This window comes from Phocoena sinus, chromosome X (assembly GCF_008692025.1).
Source record: "Phocoena sinus isolate mPhoSin1 chromosome X, mPhoSin1.pri, whole genome shotgun sequence".
Taxonomy (NCBI): Eukaryota; Metazoa; Chordata; class Mammalia; order Artiodactyla; family Phocoenidae; genus Phocoena; species Phocoena sinus.
In genome coordinates, this window is record NC_045784.1 from 61,101,919 (window position 1) to 61,127,074 (window position 25,156).

The 25,156-nt window shown below is 50.2% G+C and overlaps 1 protein-coding gene across 11 annotated transcripts; it reads right to left on the reverse strand.

Annotated features, from left to right (window-relative positions):
• Positions 1-458: 458 nt before the first annotated feature.
• Positions 459-15,791, reverse strand: ZMYM3 (zinc finger MYM-type containing 3). 11 transcript variants are annotated; one of them, XM_032619309.1, is made up of 25 exons: positions 15,771-15,791; positions 13,282-13,967; positions 12,255-12,298; positions 11,860-11,932; positions 11,136-11,430; positions 10,725-10,902; positions 10,153-10,371; positions 9,710-9,860; positions 9,357-9,472; positions 9,103-9,189; positions 8,825-8,975; positions 8,400-8,572; positions 8,032-8,197; positions 7,289-7,386; positions 7,044-7,206; positions 6,655-6,770; positions 6,340-6,514; positions 6,009-6,155; positions 5,457-5,560; positions 4,958-5,126; positions 4,521-4,672; positions 3,812-3,926; positions 2,969-3,223; positions 2,061-2,178; positions 459-1,942 (listed from the first exon to the last, which is right to left on the reverse strand). In XM_032619309.1, exons 2-25 carry the CDS (start codon positions 13,946-13,948, stop codon positions 1,750-1,752), a joined length of 4,125 nt encoding a protein of 1,374 aa, XP_032475200.1. In that variant the 5' UTR covers positions 13,949-13,967; positions 15,771-15,791; the 3' UTR covers positions 459-1,749. The 11 variants fall into 11 exon arrangements, with proteins under 11 accessions (XP_032475200.1, XP_032475199.1, XP_032475203.1 ...); XM_032619308.1 differs by lacking the exon at positions 15,771-15,791 and adding an exon at positions 15,352-15,371; XM_032619312.1 differs by lacking the exon at positions 15,771-15,791 and adding an exon at positions 15,172-15,223 and having other exon boundaries at positions 6,655-6,767.
• Positions 15,792-25,156: the final 9,365 nt, after the last annotated feature.

Below are 25,156 nucleotides of genomic sequence, written 5' to 3' on the forward strand. Positions count from 1 at the left end.
TTCGTGAACTTGCACGCAACCCCCCTGTAAACTTGAAATGAGTTCCTTATTCCTCTGCTCTCCCATAGCACTAGGTATTTATTTCATTCTGCCGGTCTTGCAATTAACTAACTGTGCACCGTTCTGTCTCCCCTCTAGCCCAGGAGCCTGCTGGGGATAGGATCCCGGTCTAGTTAATCTCTGTCTTCTCTGAAACATGGAATCTAGGTCCTTAAACATAGTAGGTCCTTAATAGACAGCTGCTGAATAAATTTTTCCCTTAAGTGTTTGGAAATTTGTTATAAAAAGGCCCATACTCCTAGTGGGTCCGTTCAGTGAGCTGGGTAAAAATGATTCTCAACCTGTGGTGGGACACCTCACTTCTTTACACCTTGAGAGATCTGAAGTGGTCCAGCATTGCTCCTCTATATCCCTCACCTCTCCATACACTGCTCTCCCTCCCCCAGTGAAGGCAGAAGACAATTTTAACTCTTTATTTGAAACAAACAATTCCAGAGACAGAAGGTTAGTCGTGACAACAGCTTCTCACTACAACACAAGGGCGGGCATGGCTCACTGAAGGGACAGGCCAGGCGCCTCAGAACAATATATACAATTTAAACAGTGGCTAAACTGGTGACAGTTATAAAAACACAAAAAGGAGGCGGGGGAACAGCAAAGCCAACAGGGAAAGAACTGGGTACCCCCTTTGCCAGGTGCTAAGAGTTTTCTGGAACTACAGAGGCAAGAGGGGGAAGAGAGGAGATGGAGGCAGTGGGGGCAGGACCCACGCCCACAGCTCCTCACCTATCCTTTGACTACAGATCCCATCCTGCATGACCCAGGGCCCCCACAGGCTTGGCCTGGCTCTCACGATGGGGGAAGAACAAGAGTGGGGAACCCAGCCCCAACCCAAGTCACAAGGTAGTTTTTGCCTTGGGAACTCTGTCCACTGAACTAAAGGGAAGCAGTTACAGAAGGGGGCTAAGCATGTTGACACCATGGCTCATGCCAACCTAAGATGGCAGAGAGAGACAAACACATAAACCAAGGGGACAGGAGTCTGCTCCCCATACTTAAAGAGTCATTCTCTGCCTTTGAGGGAAAGAAAGCATTTGGAAGATTTTTTTTAATCGCAGCACCAAGGGTTGATGCTTGCAGGGGTGGAGAGGGGGAACAAGGTGGCGAGGAGGTTCCAACCACCAGTTATCTCATGGGAGGGGAAGAGTGCCTAAGCTCTGTGTTTTAGGTAAATGGTCCCCTCGTTACTTTCATGGTTTCTGTCGTATATTTCATACAAGACCCTTTAGCTTGGTACCGGGGAAGAGTAGAGAAGGGAGTGGGCACAGGGCAGAGAAGGCAGCTGGGTTCTTCCCTTGGCCAAACCTAGGAACAAGGGCCTTTACCTATGTGGGATGGGTCAGGAAACCCAAAGCCAACAGGATCACCAGAGCCATTAACACTCCACCCAGAGTCTGGCCCCAGGAGAAGGGGTTTACTCTGAAACATAAAGAAAATGGCCTAGTTGGTTTTTGCCCATCACTGGGAGACCAGTCCCTCAGTACAGAGAACTGGGGCCCTGCGGTTGTCAAGTGGTTTGGGAGAAGACAAAAGCCGGGGACTCCTAGGGAAGGCAGGGAATGGATGAGTAGAAAAGGGCAGTCAGGGCCCTTCAGAATGAGTAGCATTGGTTCCTGGGCCAATCGCCCTGTGGGACGTGGCCACGGGACAGACATTGGTGTGAAAGATGGATCCGGGAAGCACGTGGGCTTAGTCCAGGTCTTCCTCCCCGGGACGACCCAGCTCCTCATAAATCTCACGCACAGCCAGAATACGATTGAGCATGCTCTCCAACATGCTGCGGTCCATGGGGATCACAGAATACCAGAGAGGTGACTCGGCGATGCAGGACCGCTCAGGTTGCAGGTAGAACACATCGTTGCGAGTCCGGAGGCTTTCGGGACTGCAATGGTGGGGGTGGGGGTGGGGCGGGAGGACAGAGATCAGTTCCTGGGCGAAGTAGAGCCTGTGGGTCCCCCCCACCCACCGCTAATGCCATTCCTGCGAACCTGCCAACTCACCATTTTGAGAGATAGAATTCATAGAACTTGACAGGGCAGCGGAGGGGATTCATGCGGTTCTCACGCTGCTCTAAGATGGGGGCTTCGTCTTCTCTCTTCCGTTTCCCAGGACCGGTGTCTGTGGAGGAGACGAATGAACCAGACTCCTTAAAAGTGCAGTCTCAACGAGGCACCTCCAAGAGCACAGTCTAGGGCACAGGGGGAAGGCCTCAGGACACAAAACAGTCTCATGGAGAAATAAAGGCAGAAGAAGAGTCTGTCAGTCTCTCTGTACCAACCCAACGCTCTGCAGGGTGTTGCTCTGCAGTGTACCCTGGTTTTCATTGCTAAAGTCTCCATCATCTTCCCCAAGTTGATTTCCTGAAGAGGTGATCTCAGAAGTTACACAGAAAAACTGACAAAACAGACCCTACTGCAAGATTGGGGTTGCCTTCTGGGATAAACAGCGATGGCGCCAGCCCCTGGCACATTAGTCCTGGTAGAGGCTCAGGCTCAGAAGGGACCTTGGGAACTGATTCCAGGGCCAGAATGGAAACCAAGGTGCTGTGGCAGTTATGCCCACTAGCAAAGAGCGATGGAAAGGCTGTCATTCACTCTTGTCAACTCTTCCCCTCAGCCAAACACACCTAACAGTTTCCCACCTGTCCAACACCCACCCCCCCAGCCCCAAAAGTAAACTGCCCTGAAATGAGGAAAAGTGGGAAACAGGCAGCTTGGTGACCTCCTATTTATGCAATAGCCACTGCCCATCGGATTGAAGGACTGGCTGTTTTCATCTTTTCTGCAAACCCAGGAACGGAAGGATAGAGAAGCTGGGGGCAATGGAGAGGGCCAACCTGGTGGCACGGTGGGGCACGGAAGGGGAAAGTAGAGAGGGGGGAAAAGCAAAGGAGGGGGCAGCTTCGTACCTCGCCCTTTCCTCTGGCGGACAGGGGCGTAGTAGCGGATGCTCACCACCTTGGTGGTGCCCCGAGGGGTGGTACACTTGCGGGACTGCCGCACCACGTTGGTGAAGGAGAGCTGCATGTGTTCCTCAGCCGTCTGCAGCCCAAAAAACTTAGTGTTGAAGAACATGAGGGTGTTGAGAAGGACAAAGGGCGAGTAGACCCCCAGCTGCTTACACTCCCAGAGGTGCTCTTCCTCCACTCGGGAGAACACCGTATCTGCAACGGGCAAGGGGGAGAGGCTGGTCAGGAGGGACTGACTACACAAACCCAACCACTTCTGCTCCCACATGTCCGGCTCACAAGCACTGGGCACGCCAGACTCATTCGGTGAGGGACCATTGCACGTAAAACCCTGACGCCTCGCTATACTGCACAGGGGGGCTGGATTTTGGGGTTTGTTTTGGTTCGGTATTGGGTGGGGTTTTTTTGGGGGGGATATTATTTTTTAACAGTTTCCACCTGCATTCAGAGCTTCGCTCACCATCCTCAGGTTACAGGCAGGTCGACGTAAACCTTGAGGAGCCCCACAACTTCTTCCTTTTTTTCCCTTCACTTACCACTCAAACCCTGGTCACCATTTTGGGTCCCAGAGATAGCTCTTCAGACCTAAGTCTTGATCCCCTCCTTATGTTCAAGGACAGGGGCTCTGGCTCCTCTAGCTCTTAACCCTGAGGGACCCCACTACACACGTCTATGCTCAGACCCTTCTGTGAAGAGTGGCAGACCCAAGAGCCCTGGACTCAGAATGGTGCACTGGAAGAAAGGAGGAAAGGGCGGAGGGGTTGCTAAGTCCCTGTCCCTTACTGTTGGGGAGGAGTGTGGGCTGCCAGGTACTCAGAGACTTGTTGAGTTCTTGAACAAAAGTCAGGTAGTAAAGGTCCGTGAAAATGTTCACCATTCGGTTATTTTCCAACAAGTACTGGAAAAAGAAAAACAGACACACATAGAGCTAGACTCTAGGCCCTAGAGGAAAGACGATGAGACTGAAGGCCCCACGCATGGCGACCTTGACCGTTAGGAGCCCATGGGAAACAGTTGCTGGATTTAGTGATCCAGAGTGGTTTTCCCCAGGTATACCTACAGCTCTGAGGAGCTGAGGCCTTGCTGGAAGAGGAGGAAGTCTGGAAGAGATGTGTCACAGCCGCTTCTTCACAAGCCCAGACCCCCTTGTCAGCTGAGGCATGGCTGACGTCTCCCAGTGGGAACCAAACATTACCCCACCACTCAGGGAACCCAGCTCTGCCCATCCCTCCCCTCCTAAAGTGAGTTTCAGGATGACAAAGGGACCCGCAGAGCAATGAAGACTGCTCCTTGGTCAAAAGTCCTGGAACACAGCTTTGATTTTAGAAGAGTATTCTCATTTCTTGTCGTGTCTAGAGTAGGAGATGAAAGGCAAGCTGCCTGTTCAAGGCAGGAAACAAGGTAAGGAACAGGGAGTGGGACAGGATCATTTCTGGTGGGACCCTGCCTGCTGTGTTAAGTGACAGCAAGTGAGGCAGGGCGCAAGGGGTACCTGTTGGATGCCAAGACACAGATAGTAGATACTGTCAGGTTCATATCGTTCACCGTTGGGTCGAGTGATTTCTCTCACAAACTGGGCCAGACCGTAGTTGAGCTCAGCAGCTGAGCAGGCCAGAATATCCTCTTTGATACGCATAGGTTTGGCTGCAGTGATACACAGTGGAGGTGGCTGGCATTAAGACAACTGCACATTAAGAATTTCCTTTAGCTCCACCATTAACCTCTTCACCCCTTAGTCACGTCCAGCTCCAGAACAAACCCACCAATTACACAAAGAGCCCTCAGCCTTGAAACCTAGATGGCATCTCCCCTTATTCTGCAACTGCTCCCCATCTTCACAGGATACCCTTAAGTGATCACAGCCTTATCACTTGTAGACATCTACAGCTGAATCACAGCTCTGCCCCTGCTCCCCGCCTGGGTACTTACGGCCAAAGCGCAGCTCATCACCCTTGCTGGTTTCTCCATTGGCGTATTTCGACTGCACCCAGCACTTCCAAGCATTGACACCATATGAATAGTTGAGTCCAGTACAGCTAGGCTGGCTGCTCATGGAGTCCCGGGAACAGCTCTCTGAAAGCACCAGCCGCTTTTGACCCTGGAGGGGAAGAGAAAGGAGGGAGTGGTGGAGGTAAGGCCAGGGCACCATGGAAGCTAGTCAGGACAGTGTTCACCACCAGGGGAGGTGGGGACTGATGAAAGAACACAGCAAGCTTCCACAGCGCAGAACCCCAGGAACAGCTCTTATAACCTCTGATGAACTGGGGAGAGAGCAGAGTTTGGCTGTACCTTAGCACTCACAGTGGTGGAGAAAGGAGGCTAGGGAAGGCGAAACTAAGGCTGCTGATGTGGCTACGAAAGCCACCCCCCCACCCCGCCCTTTGAGCCTCCATCTCTCTTTTGTGGATACAGCAGCCCCAGCCCTCACCTTCCTCATGGTTCGGGGAAGGTCTTGTTCAGTAGACACGTCCTCAGGCCCTACCAGGCCACAATCAAACAGGAAATCTACGCTGGGGTTAATATCTAAAGGATCTAGAGGGGAAAGGAAGAAGAAATCAATTTTCTAAGACCTCAGCCCTGTAGTCCTCCCACCCCACCCCTACTACCTGTTCACCTGACTAGAGATGAGCCTCCCAGACAGCTTCATCGTGGTCACCAGGACAAAGCTATATACTGAGAACGTGCTCAGAGGCACATACACACAAAACCTCACAACAATGGGAACGTTCCTAGCACTACGGAACTGTAAACTTTTAAACATGGCTAAGATGGTAAATTTTATGTTATGTGTTTTACCACAATTAAAAAAACAACAACAACAAGATTCAAGCATAGAATAGTCTGCCTGTCCTGGTATCTCTGGCACTACTCCCTGTGACAGTCTTCTGTTTAGGCTCATGCTCGGGGTAACAAGGAACACTCCTTTCCTGATAGCGCAAATGCTACTGTACACAGCGGGCACGCCCTGAATCCTACTCACTCTTGGGGAAGTCCGCCTCCAAGTCTTGCCCAGGCTCATCCAACACATTGGCCATCTTGACGGCCATGGCCAGGACATCATCCCGAGCTGGCCCAAACAGGTCGCAGTCTTCCAGAAGTCCCTCTGCACTCTGGTTGCTCACGAGATCTGGGAGGCAGAGAGGTTGGCTTAGTCCCTGCAGCTCCTACTTGGCACCCTCAACTGGCTTTCAGGGGCTGATCCCAACTATTCCCCCATCCCGCCAGGCACCGAGATCACCACTCTCCGCCCCCTTAGGCAGAGACAGACCGGCAGCACCCTGTCTCCCTCACCGCCGCTGTCCATGGCATACCACAAAGGTCAGATGAGGCCTTGTCTAACTCCTCGGCCTCTGCAATCATTTCTGCCATAGCCAGGATGTCGGCCTCCAAGGGGTTAGAAGGGATCTTCACCTTCAGCTCCTCGATGGTCTCCACAATCTTGTCTGTGCTCTCCAAGGTAGTGGGCAGGAACATGGGCACAGGCACCTGGAGGCACGAATCCCAACTAAACGCCAAGAACCATACCAGCAGATGAGAGGAACGGCTGGTGAGAGGGAGGGGGCAGGGTGGGTCTCAAGCCTGGGAGGGTAAAGGAGGCCCCCACCAGGAAGGGCAGGAAAACTTACCGGGATAGGCATTGAGAAAGGCACCGGGACTTTCTGGCAGTACAGATGCATAGGCACTGGCACAAAGATGGGCACTGGGATGGGCAGCACGATCACCTGTGGCTTCCACTCTTCTGCTGACAAAAAAGGGGTCTTCTCAGAGCGCCTGCCAGATGGGTCACATCTGACCCAGGACCTGGTGCTTGTTACCCCCGCAAAGCTCTAACACGTGCTCAGTGTCACAAAACTGCCCTTGAACCAAATGTTGAGAGACAACTCTGGGATTCTAGGACGACAATATGCAGGACACTTCGGCCACCTAAGAAACCCCCTTGTCCAGCTCCCAGGCACAGGGCTGGAGGCCCAAGGCCATGGAATACAGCCTGTGGCGTCTCGGCACCCTCACTCACCTGTCTGACTCCCTTTGGACTTCATTTCCACCTTGCAGGAGACCCCCCGATTCTGCATCAGTGGTTTACACATGGCAGCTTTGTTTTTGCGGGGTGTTGCTGGGGGCGGTGGGGGTGGAGGAGGGGTGGGAGCAGCGGGGGCTGTTCGGATCTTCACAGGGATCTGCAAAGACAAAGGAATTTAAGTGCTGCTGACTATGGTACCCTCCTCTGAGACCATCCTACCCCCTGGCTTTTGCCCTGACCTTGCCCAGATTCCCATTTTCCTCTGAGGTCTTTACAGTGTTGCTGTTCTCCACTTTGGTCTGAGAGGGTGTCTGGGGCTTCGCCTCAGAAGACTGACCTGTAGATCAAAGCAAACGAAAGCTCTCATCTGAGACACTAGCTCTCCATTTTCCTCACCCCTGCTCCAGGAGAGCTTCATTAAGAGAACACCAAATACGAATGGGAAGTCTCAAATTTTCCCTCCACCCCCGCCCCCAGGTCTAGTCTTCTCTAGGTCCCAGCAATAGTGGCCAAAAAGATTCTTTGCTCCTGGATGCCAAGGATGAAAAATAGTGTCCCCCCAATGACCCATAATTTAAGGCCTTCCATTTAGATGGCCCTCAGGAGTTTAGTACCCCTGGAGTGCGGAGGGGCCAGGGTAACATTCTAGAAACAACAGCCTTCACTCTAAAGGCAGAGCTTATGCCAACACTTCCTTCTCTCTTAAAACTAACCACAGCCCCCATATGCCCCACCCTACCTGGGCAGGTACTCATTCCCTACAATAAATCCCTTATAGAAAATCTGTAGGATCTAACTCTCAGAACCTTGAAACGAGACTCCCCTAGTACCTCTTCAGTCTGGAAGCTGAAAGAGAATGCAGTACTAGGACCTCTGGCCAGGGATGAGGTGAAAGCGGGAGAGGAAGAAGAAAGGGGCCAGGCCCAGGACCAGAAGAGTCCAGGCCAGTTCTAACAGACTGTGCCCCCTGCCCAGGACTCACTGTTCAGGAGGCTCTCGGGCCCACTCTGGGTATCCAGGTTGGGTTGGTTCTGCTGGCTGTAGAAACGCAGCAGACATTGTTGGTTGCAGAAATGACGGATCTGCCCACGCCAGTGGATGGTCTCCAGCAGCTTCCCCTGGCGCTTACAGGCATGGCACCGGGCAGCCTGAGGGTGTCAACAGGATGGTCAGACCTGCCTCCCTAAAATGTGCTGGGCCCTCTGCCCTGGGATAAGCCGTGCTGCTTCCCTTGGAGGCTGGGTAAGCCGGAGCCCCCTCCCTGGAGATCAGCCCACACCCTGATGGCAGCACAAGAGCCCATGCTCCCTGCCACCTTTTCCCTCCTTTGTAACGTGCTGCCCCCCTTACCTTGCAGTACCACAGCAGGTACTTGCTCTTACAGTCCTCGCTGCAGAAGTCCCAGGTGCTGCCGTCCAGTTGCTCGGTGACTCCGCGCTGGCAGGTCTGGGAGCAGTAAGTACAAGTGATACAACACAAGCCCAGCTTCTTAGTGAAGTCCTGTTTGTACAGCAGCACACAGCCTGGAAAGGGGGCGAGAGGGAAGAGTCCAGAGACGCAGAAATCTCCATGGCCGTGAGACCCAACCTTTTCAAGGCGGTGCACCTGAAACCTCTAACAAGCTCCCGTGCCCAAAGCCTGGGGACAGATGGGGTAGAGCATCCTGAGCAGAAGGCCCTGGCCCCGCGGACCACACTGAAAGCCCTCCTTACTTAATCTGCCATTCTCCCCAGCTGTGAGGTACAGAGCCCTCTGCCCCTTCCCCATCTCCTTACCTTCGCTGCAGAAGCTCTTCTCCACCCCACTGAATCGGAGCTTCTCATGCAGGAGTTTCTCCTGCCGGCAGTGCTCACACTGGGACACCACACCCCGAAGACGCTTGAAGTCCTCACAGCAATCACGGCAGCAGAACTGGAACACCTGGTCCTGGGACAGGGGCACAGGGCGGGGAGGACAGGGCTGTGACATCTGGACCTGGCGAGAGCCAAGTGGAAGGACCCCTTCAGACAGATGTCTCTGTGTAGCGAGATGTGGGTGGGGGTGGGGATCTTACCTGCCAGTCCAAGACCTCAGGCTTGCCACTGAAGAGGCTGTGGCAGTAGTGACAGCTCAGGTGAATGCCCCCCTCGGGGCTTGTGCGCTGGAGGGAAGGAAGACAAGTAAGGGAGGGGCAAGATGTGTGTGGTGGGCGGGTAGGGGTAGGGGAAGTCAGGCTTGTTCTTTGCTCTGCCCAGGCCTACCTACCCCAAATCTCATACCCTCTCTACGTCGCCACACCCTTTATCCCTGGTCCAGGGTTTGGAGTACCTGGAACTTGGTCCAGCAGCTGGGGCTGCAGAACTGGTAGACTGTGCGATCAACCTTGTTGTAGTAACAGGGGTCAGAGAGGCTGCGGCGGCAGAAGCTGCAGGGTCGGGGAGGGCCTGGGGCATAGAGAGAAAAGGAGAGAGAGAAAGAGAGAGAGAGAAAGAGAGAGAGAGAGAAAGAAAGAGAGAGAGAGCACACAGAAGGTGTAAGGCAGTGCAGAGATGGAACAGGAAATCCACGGGAAGATGTGGTTGGGGCTGAAGTCGGGCAGCAGGGGTTACTTTAGAAGAAGGGAGTATGGGAGGTGGAAGGAAGGCCAGCAGGGGTCTCAGAGAAGAGGGCTTTGCACCTACCAGTGAGCCCTGCCTGCTTCACTTTGTAAGAGGTGGTACAGCACAGGGAACAGAACAAGCTGGTCTTGCCATTACGGTCCACATGGGATAGCATCTCAAAGTTCTTACACAGGGTCTTGCACCAGACACATGGGTACACCCGTGTGTTTTTCTGTGAGGATGGGGAAGGAGAGGCTGAGGCTGGATTTGTCCCTTCACTTTTATTTTTTTAAATTTTTAAAACATGAAATATTTCAGGCATACAAAAAAAGTATAGATGATGAGATAACAAAGACCTGTGTGTCCACCAGCCAGCTTCAAAAATAAAACATAACAGATACAATTGAAACCCCCTTTATTTGTTTTATTTCTCCCAGCCCTCGACCCATCAGGCACCTTTATTTCTCACCCAAGGACCGCACCCCCTTCCACAGCCCTCTAATGCACTACTCCCTCGGCCCCACCTTCTTGTACGCCCCCAAGCAGGTTGTGTTGCAGAACCGCTTTTGTTGGCCCTCGTGGAAGAGGAGCTCGGGGCCAGGGCTCCCGGTCTTGGTGTAGATGTAAGCCCCACACTGGTCACAACAGTTGGTTTTCAGTCCCTTGTTGGCCCGGAATTTGGAGAAGCAAGAGTCGCTGCAGAGCCGGTGCACCACGCTGCCATTGCTGACCTCGTGCAGGACCTGCCACATACACACACACACATACCCTGAGCTAGGGCCTGGCCACCACCACCCACCCTAGTGCAAGGACGGCCCGCCCCGCCTCACCCTAGACCTTCACAGCAGACAGTGGGCCCAGGGACCCCCCAACCTGCACATCGGGCTGCCGACTTGATGGTGAGGTCCTGGGAGGCAAGGAAGGCCAGCTGCACACATCCTGGAGAAGCTCTATCCTTGAATACGCTCCCTCACGATGGCTGCTACCCCTCCCCACTCCCCTCTTCCACAGGGCCTGGCCCCTGAAGCCCCAGGATTGCAGGGGCAGCTCAGGGCTGGCCAGGCTCTGTAAATTAGCCCCCATCGAGCTTCCTCACCTCTCCAGTCTTCTGGCATATACTGCAGCGAGTGGCATCGGCGGGATCCCCAGACTGGGGGATTGGGCGCTGCTGCTGGGCCTCATACAGAGAGAGACAGACAGACGTGCAGAACTCGTGGAAGGAGCCTCCTGAACCAGTCTGCGCCACAACTGAGTCCTTGGTGTTCCAGATCTCCCTGGAGGTGGGGACAGGTTTGCACATTCACTCAGTATCACCCTCTCATTTCATCACCCTCCACCCCCCTCCTCTGGGATCAATGACCACAGAACCAAAATACTCTCGGATCCCCTCCCTAAATCACCTCTCTCCCAGTTCCACTTTGCTAGGTTCTTGCTAACATAGTCTCTGTCTCACCCTTTACTCCCAGCCCGATCCCTGCCCTCCCCACAGCCCGGGACCCTCACGTACTTCTTGCAGAAGGTACAGGTCTTTTTGCCGGAGGGCTTCTTGGAGAAGGTGGTGAGACAGGATGAAGAGCAGAAGAGCTGTGGCAGCCCCTTGCGCTGGTAGGCCGTCTGGCCCTTCTGCAGTGGTGTCCGGCAGTGGGCACAAGTCATCTTGGTGCCTACCGCTGAGCGCCCAGTCCTCTGTGCCACGCTCGAGCGTAGGGACATGCGAGGAGAGCGCCGGGGCCGGAATGGCACAAAGTCCTCATCGTTGGGGTCATCTACCATGGCATCAGAATCCTCATCTGACACTGGAACTGAGGAAGAGGGGGGAGGGGCGGGGAGAAAAGGCTGAGGGACCAGGCCTCCAGCCATCACCTGACCAACAGGTAGCTCAGCTGATCCTGGGATCCCCAATCCCTGTAGTTCTTGGCTTTATACCCCGCCCCTATTACACTGGAATCTCAAGCCACCCGGTGTCACTCTCCCTTAGTTACTCTGTAACCTCCCAGGGAGGGGAAGGAAGGGATCCAAGTGAGAAGATTCAGGGACAGGGATGGCAGAGCTGAAACAGGAAACTCCATTCTCACTGCTCTTGTTTTCAATTTCCCCCACTGCCCCTGGTTCCCATGCCAACCCAGAGCAGAGACAGGCGCTTTGCACTCTGCAGAGTGCGGCACTACAGGAGCCCTGAGATCCGTGGCCGCCACATCCCACTGGGTCACACTTCCTCAAGGCCTACTCACTGCTCTCAGTGGAATCCACAACCTCAGGTTTTGGAGGCTCTACTCTTCTAACGCGTTCGCTTCTCTTCTGCACCTTGGAAACATGGGGAGGGGAGGAAAGCTGACACCAGGGGCAGGCTAAAGGGCCAGCTGCACTAGTACAGGGTTTGGGGGGGGTACAGAAATAGGAGGGGGAAGGGAGAGTAGGGACCCTTGGCCCTGCCCTTAGGAGGAGGGGAGAAAAGGAGGCTGGACCTTCTCCTTAAGAAGCAATAGACACAAGCACTCCCTCCCTCCTCCTAACTCTCCTCACACACACCCTCCACAGAGCAACATCTGGGAGGGAAAATGAAGGGTCTGTCCTTCCCAGAGCTACAGGGGGAACCAGACTCCTTCCAATCCCCTCCCCCCCTCACCCTCTCAGGCGGCTTCTCACTTGCCTTCCCAGTCAGGCCATCTCCTGCAAAGGAAGCAGAAAGCAACCTAAATCTTGAGCCTGCCTTCACCACCCCCTCCCTGGCCCAACCCCCACCTCCATTCCTGGGGAAGAACTTACTCAAAACTGAAAGGGAAAACTCGAGTGCCTGTGGCTTCTTGGGGCCCCTCTCAGGGTTACCTTGAGCTCTGCACTAAGGAGGGGGGGTGGCGCGCAGCTATTCTCCATGAAAAAAATCCTACCTTCCCACCAGCTTTCTGTCCCAATCATTGGGAGTTAAGGAAATACAAGTAACACACCTTTCATCAAGCATTTATAGTTTATCAACAAAAACAAATGCAACCACCCAAAGGTAGCAAGGGAAAAAGGAAGCATTAATGTATGGGGAGGTTCCCCTGGACTCAGGTGGTTATATAAGCCCTAAGACCCTGGTCACAGCCTGGGAGAGGCACAACACTAGGCAGAATTGGGGAGAAATGCGAGCCTCTCAAGTCTAGGCTGGCCCTCCCCTATCAGAGACACAATCCTAGGCCCTGCATGTCTACCATTCCTCTGAAATCACTATGCACTTGGTGGCTCCAGAGCCTAGTTATCATTCATCAAACCCAGAAACCCCAGTCTCATCTAGAACAAAACAGCTAGAAAGATCTTAGAACCAAGAAGCCTGGTGTCCTCCCCAAATCCCGAAGGAAGGAGGACCCTGGTACCAAAACCCCACTGGGGGAAGAAAAAGGGAACCTCTGCCACCGAACCCAGCCTTCTCAACTCACCCCCTGAAAACTCACCCCTATTTCTCCTCCACAGCCACTGAGCTCCCCCTACCCCTACTTTCCTTAACCTTCTTCACCACACCCCCACTCCTCCTTCCAAACTCCCAACTCCTCCATACACATCCCTACGCTTATCTCTCCACCCGCCTCCCACAACTTCTTCCCCAAACACACAGCCACCCTCCTTACCCCCACCCTCTCCCCATCCTTGATTTTCCAGCTGATCAGGCAACCTACCTGGCAAGGAAGGGTGTGCAGGGGGGCTAGGGCCCCCAGGTTTAGTCTGAGAACTGTTGATTCCATCCCCCAGAGTCTCTCCCACTGAAGGGCTGGGGGGGCCATTTGGGCTCTGTGGCTGCCCTTGGGGAAGCTCCTCCTCCTGCCCAGGGGAGCCCCTTCGCCCTGTAGCTATGGAGGTGGTCTCCTCCTCTTCAATATGTGGGGACTGCAAGGTTATTGGAGAATCTGGAGCCAAAGGCTCTAGTAGCCCCTCAGGTGAAGAGGGATTTGCCCCAGCCCCTGGGTCAGGTGGCACCACCTCAGGGGTCTGGCCCCCTGGTCCAGGCTCTAGGGTCTGATCTCCTGCATCCCATGCAAGGGTCCCCTCAGGACCATGGTCCACCTCTGGGGGGGAGGGGGCTTTATAGAGCAGCCCTCCCAGCCCCAGCAGCTCAGTGGCTCCATCCAGGACTCCAGGGTCTTTTTCCAGGCCAGCAGGGGTATCAAGCAGGTCCAGGGTTCCTGAGGATGGAGAAGGGCCAGGGGGGGCCCATCCTCGAGTTGGGGCAGTCTGGGATTCCAGTAGATCCTCTCCAAATTCCATGTCAACTGGAAGGTCTCCAGCCAGGGGCTTCTCTGGCAGGGTCAACGGGTCAAACGGACTGGGGAAATCACTGGGGTCCATGAGGATGACTGGATATAGGCTGTAGGTTAGGGGTAGAAAAGAGGACAGAAGAGGTGGTCTTCGCCAGAATTCCTTCTTATATAGGCTCTGGGACACACCCCATCATCCACTTGGATTTCTCTTGAATCGCCCCCACCACAACCGACAAGCATTTCCACAGGCTTTAGTGCAAATGACCACTCCCCCCACCAACATACAGCGCCCCCTGTGGGGAGAGGCGTTCCCCGCCCTGGCCCTGTGCCCCACTCGCCAGGCAGTCCGTCGTTCCACCCGCCCGCCTAGCCCCCGCCACCCCACTGCAACTCCCAGTTCCCCTCCCCCCTCACCTTTCACTCCCCCCCACAACGCGGGCTGAACGCCCCCTTAGAGTCTCCCAGGGCCGCTGCCAACAGGAGCCTTTCCCGCCCCCGCGTTCTCAGTTTCTATCCCCTCCCCTCTCTCCTAGAGCCCCCCAGTTCCCCAGTCTTTACCCACCCTGTCTGGCCCCACCCCCCCCCCCGCGTTGCATGGTCCTCCCTCAGCCCTTCCCTCGCCCCCACAAACTGCCCTTCCTAACCCCTCCCCCCCCAGTTACCTTTCAGGGTCGCCCACTTCCTCAGCCCAGTCCCCCTTTCCTATTGCTCCCCCAGTCCTCCTTCTCCTGTTGCCCACCCCCCACCTCAGGCATTTACAGGAAGACATTTTGGAGCTACGATCTCTCCTTAGACCCCCCTCCCGGCTACTGCGAGAACCCGCCTGCAGGTTCGGTTCGGCTTTATCAGGCTCGACCCCTACCTGCGGCAGGGTTAGTGTAAAGGCTACAAGCCTAGAACTGCAGACAGCGACGGCCCCGCGCTCCTTCTCCACCTCCCTCCCTAGCAGCCGGGACAGGGGTCGCGGCCCCTTTAAATGGCAGCGCCGCTCACAGCGCCCAGCGCTCTGCACCAGGCGGGCGGGCGGCGCCAGCAACCAACCCCATTGGCTGGCTCGAGGAGGGGGCTCGCGAGACAGCGCCGGCCCCCGGCGCGAGACTCCCAGCCCAGTGGATGCCTGGAAATTGTGGAGTGGAACGTCGGCACTGGAGATGGAGCTTGAGCCCCCGCCCGGGGCCCCGTTAGTTGAGGAGGAAAAGCTAGCCTCCGGAGCTTGGAAGCCCGCCCCCGGGGAAGGCGGCACCCCCTCTCCACCAAAGGGCCGAGTACACTAACCCACAAAAAACAGATCTACGCACCTGCTTCCCTTACCTGGCTTGAGAGTCTGGCCCCCGTCAACACCCGTGCCCGCCCTACCTCCTGGAGCCCACTCTACCCGTGATCCCCTCCTCTCATTCAAATGGTTCCCGGTCCCCTCCCCCTCCCCGTGTCTCTCTCCGCTTCCCACTCGTGTTCAACCCCCCGGCGTCCGCCCCCCTCAACAGTCCCTACCTACGCCATGCCGCAGGCGCCTGCCAAGATTACCCTCCCCCCCAACCCCACCTCTCCGGGGCCCGCCCCCTGGGCGACTGTTGGGGTAATGAGTGACAGCGAAGGGTGGGGAGAGGCAGTGACCCAACCCTCACGTGCCCCTCCTCCCCTTGTCTGCAGCCTCGGGCCCCCCTAACCATTCTGAGACTCAGAGTTGTGGGGTGTCTTAAGCCTGGTCTCCAGCCACCCAGGGCGAGTTAAATGGCTCTGGCTCAGTGACAACGCCTATGCAGTAACCGTTACTGCCTGATGACCCCAAAACCAGGTCCTGCAAAGACATTCCCCCACTCCTTCCACGGTCTTAGGGTAAGTTCTGAGATCTTCTCCCTGAGTCTTCGCGCAGGAGCCCCCAGCGTTATCTCTTCAGTAGTTTTCCTCACCGATGCCGACAGCTCTCCTTCCTCCTTTCTCTGTCTCTCTGTCTCTGTCTCCCTCCCTCCCTCTTTCTGTCCTTGTCCCTCTCTCTCCCCCCCCCCCGACTCTGGCGCGCACTCTCTCTCTCCCGGTCTCTTTTTGTCTCGTCTCTGTCTCTCAGGCTCTCTTAGGCACGAGCACGCACGCGCGCGCGCACACACACACTCCCCCTCCTGGATGGTCCTTAGCGTGTGGGTGTGGCTGGGGTTGAAGCTAGGGAAGTGGGGTAGGGGGAGGAGGCATTAGCATTAGGCCTACTGGCTTTAAAAAATGTGTGCCAGGATCCATTCTCAGTCCCCATTAGAGTTAGAGCACTTTACAATACCCGCTCTCTCCACTTTCCCACTCCGACCCCTAAATGCTGGAGGGTATTTAGTATCTGAGATACTAGAAGAGGCTCAGGCTGGAAGCGAGTCCCATCACATTTTTAGGTTTGGTGTCCAGTGCCTGCTCTGGCCTGCCTCTTTGACCTGGGCCTTTCTTCCTTCCCACACTAAGCCTCTGCTAGCCTTGTAGTCCTCCGGAGTTTTATCCTCCCTTATCTCATTCACTTTCTCAGAAACCTTATCCTTCCTGGCTCCCCCCATGGCCTTGAGGTTATCTTTGCTCTCTCCTATATACAGAGATAAAAGCAAGAGTTTTCCCCTTTAGGTTTCCCAAACGCAGCTTTCTCTTTATCTTAACCAGTATACTGTGCACCCATCTCACACCTTCTGCTTATTTCTGTGTCCCTGTACCTCATTTTGCATTTTCAATTTGTTCCATCTCAGTTGGGTCACGTCGTTCTTTTGTATTGCCTGCCCTTCTCAACACATGCTTGGATCCTTGACTGCTCTGGTTGTGGAGAATGCCTGGTTTCAAACTGAGGGGAGACAATCTAAAGGGGACTGATGGTGTATTCAGAGGCAATGTGTGTGAGTTCTGGAGACAGATAGACCAGAATTCTAATCTCAACTCTGCCTGCTTTTTAACCAGTTGACTTTGGATTTGTCTCTTGTCAAGTCACCAGGTCTTATTTTTCTCATCTTTAAAACAGAGATAAGAAAACCATCTAAATGTACAATAGAAAATTGGTCAAATCAATTTTGGTTATATTCATACAATGGATGTAGTAATTAACAACCGTTACTACAAATTACTATTTTGCTGCAAACATAAAACTACTCTAAAAGATAAAGTCTACAGGGGCTTCCCTGGTGGCGCAGTGGTTGAGAATCTGCCTGCTAATGCAGGGGACACGGGTTCGAGCCCTGGTCTGGGAGGATCCCACATGCCATGGAGCAACTAGGCCCGTAAGCCACAACTACTGAGCCTGCGCGTCTGTAGCCTGTGCTCTGCAACAAGAGAGGCTGTGATAGTGAGAGGCCGGAGCACCACAATGAAGAGTGGCCCCCGCTTGCCACAACTAGAGAAAGCCCTTGCACAGAAACGAAAACCCAACACAGCAAAAATAAATTAATTAATTAATAAACTCCTACCCCCAACATCTTCTTTAAAAAAAAACAAAAAATAAAGTCTATTAAAAAAGCAAATGAGACATGAAAACGCTCCAGATATAATGTTACATTTTTTACAGGAGTTAAAATATGATACCAAGGGCTTCCCTGGTGGCGCAGTGGTTGAGAGTCCGCCTGCCGATGCAGGGGACACGGGTTCGTGCCCCGGTCTGGGAGGATCCCACATGCCGCAGAGCGGCTGTGCCCGTGAGCCGCGGCCGCTGAGCCTGCGCATCCCTGTGCTCCGCAACGGGAGAGGCCACAACAGTGAGAGGCCCGCGTACCGCAAAAAAAAAAAAAAAAAAAAAAAAAAAAATATGATACCAACTTTGTAGAGAAATTCTATATACATGTATACTTAGAAAAAGACTGGAAAGAAATACTGGGGATAATGATACCGCATAGCAATGCTACTAAGATTGAGGTGTGCACTTGCCTGACGTATAGCAGGTGTTTAATAGATACTTGTTACTATTATAAGAGAAATAGAGCTGACTTATGAAAGGTTTGGGACTTCACACCCAGGAACCTTCATGTCCTTAAAATAAATATCTACTTTTTCTCTTTGAGTAAGCCAAGAGTGCCCATAGTTGATAGGTTTGAGTATGTATCAGCCACAGATGAAAAGCTCTAACATAAATGGGCTGATGGGGGGCGACAGGGAAGGTGTTGAGTAAGAGTATGGCCTGCAATTCAACACTCTCATTTTCAGCCTTGTTACATTTATGGCATAGTACTCAATTCTGTTACTTGTTATTCACCATTTATAAAGCACTCCTAAAGCTCTGTAAATACTATAAGACAGGTAAAAACTCAGTCCCTGTCTTCATGAGAGTTCTCTCATTTTAATTATATATATACTTTTCTGATTACAAAAATATAAATGTTCACTGTAAAAGTTTTGGAAAGCATAGAAGGTCTGAAGAAGAAAGCAATGATCACTTTTATCCTATCCATCATACCTGGAGATAACCACTACTCTTTTTGATGTATATCCTTCCAGTCCTTTGTTTTCTTTTTGCATACTTTTTTTTTGCAAAATTGGAATTATCTTGTACAATATGTTCTACAACATAATTGTAATGGCTGTATATTATTCCATCATTTGCATGTGCCATGCTTTACTTAACTACGCTGGGTGTCAAACTTTTATTATTTTTTTATGACAGGCAAGGCTACATGTAACTTGATCAAACAATTGGATCTATTCTATTTGGCAGCCATTTGATTAGAGTGAAGTTCACTCTTTAGAACCGACTCTGGAAACATATGGATTCTTATTTAATGTCTTATACCATTCTAAAGTACCATGGAATGAAGAAAAGGAAATATCCATTTAGAGAGACTTTGGGGAAATGCTAGACTGTGAGCTCCTCAACAGTAGGGACCAGTTCTTACTCATCTCTGTCTCCAGCATCTAGCATAGTCCTTGATATGTTTGTTGGATGAATTGGTGGATGAATGAATAAGGGAGAGAGAGGGGGAAAAAAGCCTCAATGAACTCAAATTGTAGTAATATTTCTATAATATAAGGAAAGAGGTAAGAGTGAAGCAAGAGGGGAGCAAAGGCAGGCAGGCAAAGATAAGGAATCTTCATCTTTATCTTTAAAAAGAATACTACTACTCAGCCATAAAAAAGAATGAAATAATGCCATTTGCAGCAACATGGGTGGACCTAGAGATGATAATACTAAGTGAAGTAAGTCAGAAAGAGAAAGACAAATACCACATGATATCACTTATATGTGGAATCTAAAATATGATGCAAACAAACCTATCTATGAAACAGAAACAGACTCACAGACATAAAGAACAGACTTGTGGTTGCCAAGGGGGAGGGGGTTGGGGGAGGGAAGGAGTGGGAGTTTGGGGTCAGTGGATGCAAACTATTATATATAGAATAGATAAAAAAGAAGGCTCTACTGACTGTACAGCACAGGGAATTGTATTCAACATCTTGTGATAAACCATCATGGAAAAGAATATAGGGACTTCTCTGGTGGCACAGTGGTTAAGAATCCACCTGCCAATGCTGAGGACATGGGTTCCATCCCTGGTCTGGGAAGATCCCCCATGCCTAGGAGCAACTAAGCCCGTGAGCCACAACTACTGAAACCTACGTGCTCTAGGGCCTGCGTGCCACAACTACTGAGCCCGTGTGCTGCAATTACTGAAGCCTGCGTGCCTAGAGCCCATGCTCCACAACAAGAAAAGCCACCGCAATGAGAAGCCTGTGCACCGCAACAAAGAGTAGCCCCCGCTCACCGCAACTAGAGAAAGCCCGCGCACAGCAACAAAGACCCAACGCAGCCAAAAATAAATAAAAATAATTTTAAAAAGAATATAAAAAAGAGTGTGTATATATGTATAACTGCATCACTTTGCTGTACAGCAGAAATCAACACAACATTGTAAATCAACTATACTTCAATAAAAAATTAAGCAGAGAGTCAATAACACTGCTTCAGTGAAAATTATCAAACGAATATTCTATTGAGAGCAAAATTCTTTTTGTATTGCTAAGAAAGTTTTAAAACACAATATTATTCGAAACTTTAAAAAAAATGAAGAAAAGTGAGTGAAATGTAGTAAAAGTGCGCCTATTCCTCATCAGCAAGTCCAACGGTGGCAGTCTGATTTAGTGTGATTCTGACTACACGCCACTCTTTAACATTCACTCTCTCCTGTCCAAACATCTCTCCCAATTTGAGAGGCAATATATCCTAATTCACTCCACAGGAGGTCAACTGACTTTATGAGACACACACCCTAGGGTCTATATGGGTTCCAGGATCTCTACAGGACTTTCTGCTACGGTGCTGTCCCTTGGGAAATCAACTTAGGTTATTATTACTTCTTTAGGTCCCACTTATACTTTCTTTTTTTTTAATAAGAGCTTTATTGAGATAGAATTCATATACTATACAATTTGCCCATTTAAAGTATACAACTTAATGGATTTTAGTATATTCACAGATAGGTGCAACCATTAATGACCACAGTCGATTTTACATTTTCATCATTTTAAAAAGAAACCTTGTACCCTTTAGCTATCTTCCCCCATCTCTCCATCTCCCAAAGCTTTATGCAAGCGCTGTTCTACTTCTTTTCTCCATAGATTCCCCTATTCTGAACATTTCATATAAATAGAATCATATAATATGTGGTCTTTTGTGACTGGCTTTTTCCACTTAGCATGTTTTCAAGATTCATCCATGTTGTAGCATGTATCAGAACTTCATTACTTTTTTATGACTGAATAATATCCCATTGTACAGATATACCGTATTTGCTTAACCATTCATCAGTTGATGTACCTTTTGGCTATTATGAATAACGCTGCTATAAACATTCACTTTTACAAGCTTTTATGTGAACACGTTTTCAGTTCTCTTGGGTAGGTAACTGGGAGTTGGGACTTCCCTGGTGGTGCAGTGGTTAAGAATCCGCCTGCCAATGCAGGGGACATGGGTTTGAGCCCTGGTCTGGGAAGATCCTACGTGCCGTGGCGCAACTAAGCCCGTGCACCCTAGAGCCCTGCGCGCTGCGACTACGGAGCCCACGCACCTAGAGCCCATGCTCCGCAACAAGAGAAGCCACTGCAGTGAGAAGCCCACGCACCTCAACGAAGAGTAGCCCCCACTCGTCGCAACTAGAGAAGGCCCGCGTGCAGCAACGAAGACCAAATGCAGCCAAAAAAAAAAACAAAAAGATAACTGGGAGTGGCATTTCTGGATCAAAAGGTAACTTTATGTTTAATTGTTTGAGGAACTGCCAAATTGTCTTCCAAAGTAGCTGCACTATTTTATATTCCCACCAGCAGAGTTCCAGTTTCTCCACATCCTTGCTAACACTTATTTGATTAATCAAAGTCCATTTATTTAGCTCTTCTTTAATTTCTTCCAACAATGTTTTATAGTTTTCAGATTATATTTTTGCATTCTTTTGTTAAGTTTGTCCCTAAGCATTTTATTCTTTTTCATGTTATTGTAAATAGAATTGTTTCTTAATTTCATTTTCAAATTGTTCATTGCAAGTAAATAGGAATTCAATTGACATTTGTATATTGATCTTGTATCCTGCAACCCTGCTGAACTCATTTATTAGTTCTAATCTTTTTTTAGTGGATTCCTTAGGATTTTCTGTATACAAGATCATGTCATCTACAAGTAGAGATAGTTTTACTTCTTCCTTTCCATTTTGGATACCTTTTATTGCTTTCTCTTGCCAATTACCCTGGCTAGAACCTCTAGTACAATGTTGAATACAGGTGGTATCCACTTATAGTTCTTGTACACTAGGCCATTCCCTTTTTTTTTTTTTTTTTTGATTGATGTTACCTGTTTATCTAGTTACTTGGTAATTTATTGAGGACAGAAGTCATCCTTAGTACTGAAAAACCCCGTATTATTATGTTCAGTATCTTGAAAATATTCAGTAAGTATTATGTGATTGATAATGATAATTAGAAAAAAAATTGACCTCTCAGAGCCTTGCTTTGACCCTTTTCGTCTGTTGCTTGGCTGGCTCCTCTCAGCTTAAACCAAAATGCACTAATTGACTTACCCTCTGCCTCTATTTCCTATCCTGGTTATAACCAAACAACCAGGCACCCAAACCAGAAATGTTCAAATCATTCTAGTCTTCTACTCCTTACCGCCTACGTTTAATTGATTAAGTCCCCTTGATCCTACCTTCTAATTATTTAGATTTGGTTTCCTCTTCTCTATCCCTACAACCACTGTCTTGGTTCAGGCCTTCCCCACCTTTCACCTGAAATTATTATTATTTTATTTTATTTATTTATTATAAATTTATTTAGTTTTTAGTTTTGGTTGCGTTGGGCCTTCGTTGCTGTGCGCGGGCTTTCTCTAGTTGTGGCGAGTGGGGGCTACTCTTTGTTGTGGTGCCTGGGCTTCTCAAAGTGGTGGCTTCTCTGGTTGCGGAGCACGGGCTCTAGGCGCGTGGGCTCAGTAGTTGTGGCTCGCAGGCCCTAGAGCACAGGCTCAGTAGTTGTGGCACACGGGCTTAGTTGCTCTGTGGCATGTGGGATCTTCCCGGATCACAGCTCGAACCCATGTCCCCTGCATTGGCAGACTGATTCTTAACCACTGCGCCACCAGGGAAGTCCCTCACCTGAAATTATTATGATTGTATTCTAGCCAGTATCCTTATCTTCTAGCTTATCTCCTCCAATCTTTTCTACATACTGTTGCCAGGGTGATCGTGGTAAGCTGAGTAATACTCGCCCCCCCCAAAAAAAAGAAAAGATATCCATGTCCTAATTCCTAGAGCCTGTGAATGTTACCTTATATGGCAAAAAAAAGTAGGACTTTGCAGATGTGATTAAGTTAAGGATCTTTTTTTAAAATATTTATCTTTTGGCCGCACCGGGTCTTAGTTGTGGCATGTGGGCTCTTCATTGCCACGTGCGGGATCTTTAGTTGTGGCATGCAGGATCTACTTCCCTGACCAGGGATCGAACTCGGGTCCCCTGCACTGAGCATGGAGTCTTAACTGGTGGACCACCAGGGCAATCCCAGGTTAAGGATCTTAAGATGTGGAGATTTTCCAGGTGGTCCCTAAATATAATGACAAGTGTTGTTATAAGAGAGAGGCAGGACTTCCCTGGTGGCACAGTGGTTAAGAATCTGCCTGCCAATGCAGGGGACACGGATTCGATCCCTGGTCCGGGAAGATCCCACATGCCATGAAGCGACTAAGCCCATGCGCCACAACTACAGTGCCTGTGCTCTAGAGCCCGCGAGCCACAACTACTGAGCCCACGTGCCACAACTACTGAAGCCTGTGTGCCTAGAGCCCATGCTCCACAACAAGAGAAGCCACCGCAATGAGAAGCCCCCCCTCCTCAATGAAGAGTAGCCTCCGCTCACCACAACTAGAGAAAATCGACAGGCAGCAACGAAGACCCAAGGCAGCCAAAAATAAATAAATAAATTTATTTTTAAAAATAAAACTTAAAAAAAGGAGACAAAAAAAACAATCTGTGGGGCTTCCCTGGTGGCACAGTGGTTGAGAGTCCGCCTGCTGATGCAGGGGACATGGGTTGATGCCCTGGTCCGGGAAGATCCCACGTGCAGTGGAGCGGCTAGGCCCGTGAGCCATGGCCGCTGAGCCTGCGTGTCCAGAGCCTGTGTTCCGCAACAGGAGAGGCCACAACAGCGAGAGGCCCACATACTGCAAAAAAAAAAAAAAAAAAGCAATCTGTTTCATGAAATCATATGATTTCTTTTAACATCTCTGTTGGAGTATAATTGCTTTATAATGATATGTTAGTTTCTGCTGTATAACAAAGTGAATCAGCTATACATATACATATATCCCCATATCTCCTCCCTCTTGCCTCTCCCTCCTACCCTCCCTATCCCACCCCTCAAGGTGGCCACAAAGCATATGATTTTAAACAGAGATAATTTACCAGTGATAAAATATGAGACCTATAAATGTCTTTTAATTCATTCTCTTTACCAATCTACTCGTCCTCAACATGAACAATATGCTTCAGTGTACTGAGTAGTAATGAAAAAAAAAACCATAAGTATGAGTATATTATTCTCAGCTGACTTCCTCAATGCATTTTCCAGTGGTATCTTTTTTTTCCTAGCATAGATTAGCAATGAATCCACACCAGGCAAAGGATCTTGTTCATAACATAAAGTGTGCATCTGGTGGGGGCACACCCAGCATCAGTGAAAGCCTCATAAAATAAGGGCTTGCTATTCTTTGGGATTTCAGTCAGTGCACATTAAAAAAGTATCTGTAGTTGCTAGCACTTTTATAGCCTCTCAGTGGAAGTTAACAGTGGCCAGAAGGGACTAACTTTATTTTGCTTTTAAAAGAAGGCATGAAAACACGTCCACCAAAACTCATGGACCACATCTACAGAGCTGATAAGGGACTAGTTTTAAAAAAATTCAACACCTTGTTGATAAGGCTCTCAGGGAATTTAACCCGGAAGTTATTCTCTTTTTCTTAACCACTGTGCCACCAGGGAAGCCCAATATACTTCTGTGTATTTTGAATGTTTCCTTCAATAAGTATATATTACTTTTAAAATCAGAAAAAAAACCCATTATTTTTACAAAACCCTTCAATATCTCTCCATCACCTACAGATTAAAGTAAAAAATTCTAAGCATGGCACAGGCCCTTAATTGTTTGGCCTATGTCTATCTCTCTAGGCTAATTTCCTGTCACTCAGCCGCCCCACTTCTCTTCAGCCATGACAAATTACCTAAAACATAGGTCATTCTGTCTCTGACCCTTTGCACACTGATCTCTCTGACTTCAACTTCTTAGTTAAGACCCAATTCAAAGGTGCTCTTTTCTGTGAAGGCATTCTTGATCCACTCAAGCAGAGCTACCTTTACCTCTAATATGATACTATTATTTTATTTGCCTACAGTATTGAAGTTATTTGTTTACATTAACATTTCTCTGCTTATGTTGTGATTGCCTTGAGGAGCTACACAAAAGTACAATTTTTCTTTTCATTTGTTATTTTAGTTTTTCAATGGTGTAAACAGCTGTCGTGATTAACAAAGTATAAGTTCATTAAAATGGTATTGAATCCATAGTAGCTTTATTTATTTATTTATGGCTGCATTGGGTCTCCGTTGCTGCACGTGGGCTTTCTCTAGTTGCGGCGAGCGGGGTCTACTCTTTGTTGTGGTGTGCAGGCTTCTCATTGCAGTGGCTTCTCTTGTTGCTGAGCATGGGCTCTATGCGTGCAGGCTTCAGTAGTTGTAGCATGTGGGCTTCAGTAGTTGTGGCATGCAGGCTCAGTAGTTGTGGCATACAGGCTTAGTTGCTCCACGGCATGTGGGATCTTCCTGG

Bases quoted from the DNA above. Each gene is read 5' to 3' on its own strand.
- ZMYM3 (XM_032619309.1), bottom strand. From the start codon at position 13,948: ATGGACCCCAGTGATTTCCCCAGTCCGTTTGACCCGTTGACCCTGCCA. The intron at 5,127-5,456 runs GTGAGGGCTGGG...CTTCCCCTCCAG, and splicing joins TTCCCCGAACCATGAGGAAG to GGTCAAAAGCGGCTGGTGCT. The intron at 1,943-2,060 runs GTGAGTTGGCAG...CCACCATTGCAG, and splicing joins GAATTCTATCTCTCAAAATG to TCCCGAAAGCCTCCGGACTC.